This window comes from Hydra viridissima, unplaced genomic scaffold (genome assembly GCF_058129835.1).
Source record: "Hydra viridissima isolate aposymbiotic clone 2 unplaced genomic scaffold, HvirCarnegie_v1 scaffold_11, whole genome shotgun sequence".
Classification (NCBI taxonomy): domain Eukaryota; kingdom Metazoa; phylum Cnidaria; class Hydrozoa; order Anthoathecata; family Hydridae; genus Hydra; species Hydra viridissima.
Genome location: NW_028324310.1, coordinates 4,253,135 through 4,261,417, shown reverse-complemented (window position 1 = coordinate 4,261,417; position 8,283 = coordinate 4,253,135). Strand labels below are relative to the sequence as shown.

The window sequence follows — 8,283 nt, the reverse complement described above, 5'->3', positions numbered from 1 at the left end:
TATGAAATCAAAGGTAGATGTACCATCTCTGCGTTCTCAATTTTAGCTTATGCAACGTTCACATCCAGGGCCGTAGCGCCAAAATTAGGAGGGCGCAAATTTTAATAAATTAAAAAAAAAAAATCAGTTTATGAAACAAATTTTCACGGCGTCGCTGCTGTTGATAAAAAAATTTTTTAAAACTCCGCCTCTTGACACAAACTCCTAAATATATTTTATTCTTTTTCGGCCATATAAATTTATTAAAGTCGTAAACCATAATATAAATACAAACAGCAGGGGCAAGAAGAAGACATAATTGGACTTATCAACGAGCCCCTAGATCTATTGGGGATTTGGTAATCGGAGACACTAGTCTCATCTCCTGATTTAGTATAGGTATTACCCTCGCAACTTTAAGTTTGTCGGGAAAGATTCCTTGGTTTAAAGAGAGCGTAAAAATATTCAAAAGCGGAATTTTTAAATAAGGCATTGATTTAATTACTACATTACTGCTTACATCATCAACTCCATTACCTTTATTTGGTTTAAGTAAGTACACGGCATCAAGCAATTCTGTTTCTGTTAGCATATTATTAGCCATTGTATTATTATTAGAGATTTGGTATGATATTAGGTATGGACCTGTGCTAACAAATGCATGGTTAAATGAGTTAGCAATTATTGCGTCGTTAGTAATTTCACGGTTATTTATAATTAGCTTTTTTGGTAAACGACTAATATTCATATCTTTTTTACCTACAATATCTTTTATTATGTTCAAAGTTTTTTTGGCAACTATAATAAAACTTTTTTGAGCGCTCTACAATTGTCACAAAAAGACGATTATAGTTTTTACAATTTGTTTCATTCTCATACAGTCGTTGCTTTTTTTCGAAGATTTTATGTTTCCGGTTGTTATCCAGGGATTTTGTTGAGTTTTTGTTTTAATAAATTTAGTTGTTATTGGGAATGCTTTATTGTAGTGACATTCAAATATATGATAAAATTTATCATAAACTTCATTAGTATTTTTTGTTTTCAAAACAGGTTCCCAGTTTGTTGTTGATAAAAGGCTAATAAAAGTCGCAAGAGAAGCGTTTTTAATTACTCGTTTTTTAGTTTTTACTTTTTTAGGAAGTTGATTTAACGATTTTTGTGCTGTTATAAAAACCGGAAAATGATCAGATATGTCTTTAATAAATATTCCTGTTTCAATTTTTATGTTTTTATTAATTATAAATTGATCAATTAAAGTAGCAGTATTTTTTTGTAATTCGAGTAGGTTTATTTATAGTTGGAATAAATCCATTTTAAAACATAATATTAAAAAAAGTTCTGACGTCCTTGTTTTTGTTGTATTCAAGCAAATATAAATTCAGATCGCCTACGAAGTAAACGCATTTGCCACATAATTTTTCGATTATAATTAAGCTTTCAATTAGTTATATTAAAATACTAAAGCTAATTTACTGAACAAAAGAGCGCACTTTAACACTAACATACCTTTGATAACATTATGATTTTATCATGAATTGAACCAAAAAATTATCTGGTGCTGAATTTATGAAGAAAAGAAAACAGCGCCAACAAAGTGGCGAGAAACTACGAAACTGTTTCAAAAAGTGGTTGGTAACAAACTCAGTGGAAAAACAAATTATTTCGGAGGATACTTGTATTGAAGTTAATGACAATTCAACAGATCCTATAATTGACTTAAGTTCAGATCATCATTTGGAATTAATTGAAGAGGAGATTTTCATCAGCCAAAGTCAAGAAGAATTTTACACAAGTGATTCAGAACCAACAAGGGAAGATGGAAATTCTCAGCTTTCAGGCCCAGCTGAAATGGACGAGGATGAACTTCATTCAGAAATCTCAGAAATTCCAGTGGCCTCGGAAGAAAATTTTCAACACAGGGATCCAGCAACATGGCCTAAAATAACGGAAAAAATAAGATGCTTTTTGATTGAGCATGGGCCAGAGCAAGACAGAAGAGAGTTTTTCCCAAACACGCTGTGTGATTTTGACAACAGAATGCGACACTTCAACTCAAAATGGTATGAAAAAATTCATCCCAATGGTGAAAAGTTTGTTCGCACTAGGCTGCAGCACAGCAACAAAAAAGATTCTTTATTTTGTTTTTGCTGTTTGTTATTTTCAACAACAAAAACCAACAATTTCTCAGAAATTTCCAAAGGGTTTTGTGCTGGCAAAAACTAAACCCAAGAATTCCTGAGCATGAAAACAGCAATGAACACCAAAGATGCTATTCTGATTGGAAAGCTCTCGAAAAAAAACTTAAGGAAGGAAAGACCCTGGATTCTGATCTGCGAAAATTATCAGCGGAGAGATGAAAAAGTGGAGAGATATCTTAAAAGTGATTGTTTATTCAACTTTGTTCTGTGCCAAGAACAATCTTGCTCTTCGGGGAACAACAGAAGACATCGGTCAACAAAACAGTGGCATTTTTCTGAGCTTAATTGAGTTGATTAGCCATTATTATCCTTTAGTGGCTGAACACATTGCGTCCGTTAAAGCAAAAAAAACCACAACATCCTACTTTTCTCCTCGAATTCAAAATGAGCTGATTGAGTTACTTGGGCAGAAAGTCAGGAACGAAATTTTGTTTAACATCAAAGAAGCTAAATACTACTCTGTTCTGTTTGACTGCACTCCAGATGCCTCCCACAAAGAACAGATGGCTCAGATCACCAGGTATGTCCACATCAGTGATGAAACCTGCACAATTAAGAAAAGCTTTGTGGACTTCATTGAATCTCACTAAAAAACCGGAAAAGGTCTTGCAACAGAGATAACTGAATATTTGGAGAAGGATGGTCTAAACATTTCCGATTGCCGGGGCCAAGGCTATGATAATGGATCCAATATGTCTGGAAAATACAATGGCGTCAAAGCTCACATCCATTCTCTTAATGAGTCAGCAAGATTTGTTCCATGTGCAGCTCACACTTTAAATCTTGTTGGTGTTCATGCTGCTGAGGTTTCCCCATTCATGGTTACGTTTTTTGGAAAGGTTAAAGCCACCTTTAACTTTTTTTCAAGCTCCACGTCAAGATGGGAAAAACTGATGAAAACGTTGACCATTTCATTAAAGGGAAACAGTGACACAAGATGGTCTGCCAAAAAAGAAGCAATCACACCATTGCACAGACAAATCAAGGACGTTCTTCAAGTTTTGGAATCTAATATCCACAATTCCATGACAAATGCTGTCATAGTTAGCAGTGCAAAAGAACTTCTCATTGAAATTGATTTCAGTTTTTTGTGTTTGTTGGATTTCTGGAGTCAAATTCTTTCTCTAATTCACCGGAAAAACAAACTGCTTCAGTCAAAAACCATTTCAATTGACATTGCTGAAAAAAAAAAAAAGGATTGAAGGCTTCCATTCAGAATCTTCGAGATGTTGGGGTGGCCAACATTATCAAAGATGCCACAGAAAAAGCTAACCAGAGCAGAATTGATGGTGGCTTTCCAATCAAGAGGAAGCGCAAAGTGAAGCTGAAGATGACTCTCACCTTCTCACAGCAGAAACAGAATTCGGATCTCAGTGCAACCTTGTGTTTGACAGCATTATTACACAAGTTGAGTGGCGGTTTGAGGCTGTCTGCTGTATCCTCTAATTTTGACTTCCTCAGTGGGCATTCACTCTCTAAAAGTTCAGTGGATTAACTCAAGAAAAAAGCTGCAAATTTATTTTAAATTTACAAGGCAGATTTAGATTCTTCCGATTTCCAGTCAGAAATGGCAAGCTTTAAATATCAAGCTGCCACAATGATGGACAACTTTGAAAAATCTTCCCCAATCGACATTTTGCAGCTCACTCATAAACATTCTTTGACCGATGCCTATCCCAATACGGCAATTGCTATTCGCATCTTCATCACCATACCAGTCACAGTTGCTACGTGTGAGAGAAGTTTCAGTAAACTTAAACTCATAAAAAACTATATGAGATCAAAAATGGGCCAAGAACGTTTGTCTAGTTAGGCTATAATTTCAATTGAAAATTAAGTGGCAAACAACATTGATTTTGATGATGTCATTAGTGAATTTGCCTCAAGAAACCCAGAAAAGTGACATTGAACTAAAGTTTGTGCAACCTTAATGACAAATTTTACTTATAACTTGATGTGTTAAATTTTGTGATCAATAAACCATTTTTTTCGTTGAATTTTCTCCTTTTTTTTTGGGGGGGGGGGGGGAAGGACGCAATTTTCTTTTCTTGCCCGAAGCGCAAAATTGGCTCGGTACGGCCCTGTACACATCATAGCTGATTTGTCTTCCTGTAATGATCTCAGAGCTCCCTCATCTCGATTACATATCTTTATATTAACATATAAAATCCTAATCTATAATATTGTCCTAAAAGTATGAACGTGCTATATATTCATTTATTTTTTTTATTTTTTATTTTAGTTTAATGCACATACACAACTAAATTACACCTTAAAAACATAAAAATTCATCATTATTGCTAAATACCTATTACATTTGTATTTCAAAATACTTCATATAACAGGAAATGTTAAAAAAATGTCACTATAAAACATTACAAAAAAATAATTATTTTTCTCCTGATGTAGTTGTGTCGCCCCTCGCACTTCGAGGTTTTTTTAAAAAAGATATTTTTAAAATAAACAGAAGCTCACTAAACTTTCCATATAAACAAATTTGGGAATTCATATCACGGCAGTGTAAGCTTTTGATTGTCCGTAGCTCTTATTAAACTCTTGATTGCAAGCTCATTACATTGAAATAGAACATTTAAATTTAGGTTATTTATGTTGGTCAAATTGCAAACACTGACTTTGTATTACATTTCTGAAGAACTAATACCTCAATCCAACATTTTTTGAATGATATTCATTTTTTTTATTTACCGTCAAAATGTCTTGTTGTAAGTTTTTTTGCTATTGCAGAGAATGCATCTTACGTTGTTACATTAGCATAAATACTTAAGTCAAAGCTGTTTAAAAAATAGGATTTGAAGCATCGATCTTCTCCATTTGGCATTGTTGTGATGTTTACAATTACTTCTTAACCTGCGTGAGACACAAATGGAGCCCCTTTTCTTTTTCAAATAAGTAAAACATTCAGATTAAACTAACTTAATCTGGAGGGAAAAAAAATTATGTTCTATGATGTAATGTTAATGATGTAATGCTAATAAATATCGCCTATGTATAAATGATAACAAATAATTTTTTTAAAAAACGACAAAGTTCGGTTTTTGAATTTTGATTGGTACGACTCAGCTCAACTTTGGTGAAAATTTTTCTGTCTTTTTCATTTCTCCTCCGATCCTAAAGAATGAAATACAGAGAAATATTTACCACGTGTCTCATGCTGAATTTTCTTAAATCTTCTTTTAATTAAGCTAAATATTTTCAAAATAATATCATAATCTTTACTTCTTGATTGGTAACACCAAGGTCCAGCTGGGTTAGTAGAATCCCAGCAACAACCTCTTTCAAAGCAAGAAGACTGTGTAGTTGAAGCGTCTCCGCATACAATACGGTTCATATAGTTGCTATTTAAACATGTCACTGAAAAGATATTTGAACATTAAAGCTTTCTATAGTAATTATGGTTAAAAAGTTATTTATATGAAATAAACAACGTTATGAAGTTTAATAAAAATTTACCTGAACAAACACCACAACTTCTGTTGCAGAGTGCTCTCCACTGAGCAACATACTTGCACTGTCCAAGTGATGTTAAGAATTGACAGAAAGAACTTTTATCTACACATTCTAAACAAAGAGTTGAAAAAAAATAAGAAAGTAGTTCAAAAAAAAAAGTAAAATAATGTTAGTTAACAAGCGCGCTCACTTTACGAGCGCGCTCTATTGTTAGTTAACAAGCGCGCTCACTTTACGAGGCCGTTGAAAACCGCGAACAAAGTACGGCGCATGAAATACCGAGAGTTCAAAATATTGATACCATTAAAAACGACGAAAACAGCTCCTTTAAAAAAAAAGTCGCATTTACTTTATTTCCAAATTTGATTTATATCATTGCTATTTATTAATCAGTTACTTTTAGATATATGATATTTGTTTTATATATATTTATACCAGTATATACTTTTTAATATTTTTCATATTACAATATATTTTTATAGAAAAGTGTATTTGTTATTTGTTTTTTTACTTTTATTTACTTTAACTTAATTAGTGTTCAATCACTTTATTTGTTATTAATTTGATTTTAGTCGTCTAATTTACAGCTGAATTCGATTCTTAAACACATTGAAAAGTGTTATACGTAATATCGTCGTCTTATTACTTACCGTCTTCCGATGTCGTAGCTGATCCAACTAGAAAAGCACATAGAGCAATGATTATGAAGGATTTCATTTTCGACGATATTCTTGAAGATATTTTCGAGGATATTTTCGACGATATTTCGACGATAGTGGCTCGGCTAAAATGTTGGAGTTTTAGCTATGAGCTTAGTTTCAGAATAACAAACCAAAAGAACAACCTTGTTATATATACACTATTTTGTTTACATTTGTGTTCTTTAAATTTATTAACAAATCGCCTACTTTTTAAAATTTTTGTTCTACCTAATCGCAGAGTATGTTAGTATTTACCCACTTGCACCTGCTACAGCTTGCTAAACATTCCTTGACAATACAAAGCGTAAGATAAACGAGGTGGTCAAATAATTGGCGTTTTTAAAGTGGCGTTGTAAAAAAGAAGTGAGTACAATAGATCATGAGAATTAGTGATGGCGCTGTTTACATGAGCGGTAAATTAAAACACTGAGTAATACGCCGCACAGTGACTCAAAACAACAAAAAAATGGCAATAAACCCCCTCACAACTTTTTTGTAAATACCCTTTTTTGTAAATACCCTTCTTCTAATAATAATAAGTTGCAATGATTATTTATTTAAAAAGTAAAAACAGTTTTTTCATAAAACTTATATTTTATATTTTATGGTTAAAAGAAGATAAAAATTTTAATATTATTTTCAAAGAAATCTGAAAAATGAAAGATTTTTATTTAGTAAAAATGGAGACTTTTTAAACTAAATTAAAATCTATATTTACTTTTAAGATAATCTTTTAACTTTATATATTTCAAGTATATTGAAAAAAAAATTGCAACCTGATTTTTTTTGTTCAAATAAGAAAAATTTTCTAAAATAATATAGAATATATGCATACTTATATGTTTTAAATATCAGCTAAAAAATGGTTCACCGAGTTCCAAGGACATATATGAAGACTCCACGGGAAGAAACGGCAGGGTCACATTTTTTCATTTTGAGATAAATCATTATTAAACTTTTAAACCTTTATAAGTTTCGAAGTTTTAGGAAAATTTAGAAAAACTTTAAATATGCATCAAATCGTTTATTTGATTTGAATTCAAATAAAAAATGGTTAGTAAAGCTAGAAAGTGTAAAAAGTAGAAACTTTCAAAATGTGACCCTGCCGTTTCTTCCCGTGGAGTCTTCATATATTTTTTTCAGTTAAATAACTCCCTTACTTTTAGAATATAAAGGGATTGCTGCGGTCACCTGCAGTGTAGGGAGTTATAAAAAAGAAATACAAACGTCAGAGAATCCATAAAAACCTTGTTTTCCAAGGTTTTTATTGACTCATCGACGTTTGTAATTCTTAAATTTGAGTTTTTTACTTGCATAACTTGTTTTAGTATATCAAATACAATTTCAAGAAACATAGTTTTGTCATCATATGCTACTTTAAGAATTTGTTAAAAATTTTTTTGTTAATTTTGAATAATGATTTATAATTCGATAAATACAACATATTTGTCAAAGAAATAATAACATAAAATGTTAAATAGTGCAATGTGAAGATTATCTAAAGTACTCAAAATTGTTTCTGATATGAATGATTTTACTAACTTAACTTCTCAAAAACAATAACAATAAAAAGATTAGGTCATTGTTATCCCAAATAAACGTGCAATTAGGAGTGCAAAATTAGGATCATGGAAGGATTTACTTAACGAAATCAAATAAAACTGAAGAAATTAGCAAAGAGAACATAAATAAAGAAAGGCTACTTTAGATACATTTATTTCAAAAGTGAAGAAAAAACTAAAACAATGTGGTAAAAGTTATGATTCATTTATAGAAAAAGAATGTCAATGGCTTCAAGAAAATCTTATGACCAAATAAAGAAGCCACTTTGGTTCTGGAAAACCCATAAACAATGGGTGGTCCTTGGAGAGCGAAGCAAAAGAGAAAAAAATAAAAGAATTAGGTGTTGAACATCATTGCACTATTTTTAGTCTCTG

At 31.7% G+C, this 8,283-nt stretch overlaps 1 protein-coding gene across 1 annotated transcript; it reads right to left on the bottom strand.

Annotated features, from left to right (window-relative positions):
* Nucleotides 1–5,147: 5,147 nt before the first annotated feature.
* Nucleotides 5,148–6,558, bottom strand: LOC149881792 (uncharacterized). Its single transcript, XM_090067576.1, has 4 exons — nt 6,296–6,558; nt 5,649–5,756; nt 5,415–5,549; nt 5,148–5,306 (listed from the first exon to the last, which is right to left on the bottom strand). Exons 1-4 carry the CDS (start codon nt 6,360–6,362, stop codon nt 5,290–5,292), a joined length of 327 nt encoding a protein of 108 aa, XP_089923702.1. The 5' UTR covers nt 6,363–6,558; the 3' UTR covers nt 5,148–5,289.
* Nucleotides 6,559–8,283: the final 1,725 nt, after the last annotated feature.

What these genes read in the sequence shown, in the direction of transcription:
- LOC149881792 (XM_090067576.1), bottom strand. Translation starts at nt 6,362, where the DNA reads ATGAAATCCTTCATAATCATTGCTCTATGTGCTTTTCTAGTTGGATCA. An exon ending in AGCTACGACATCGGAAGACG is followed by an intron (nt 5,757 to 6,295) that starts GTAAGTAATAAG and finishes CTCTTTGTTTAG; the next exon opens with AATGTGTAGATAAAAGTTCT. An exon ending in AAGTTGTGGTGTTTGTTCAG is followed by an intron (nt 5,550 to 5,648) that starts GTAAATTTTTAT and finishes ATATCTTTTCAG; the next exon opens with TGACATGTTTAAATAGCAAC.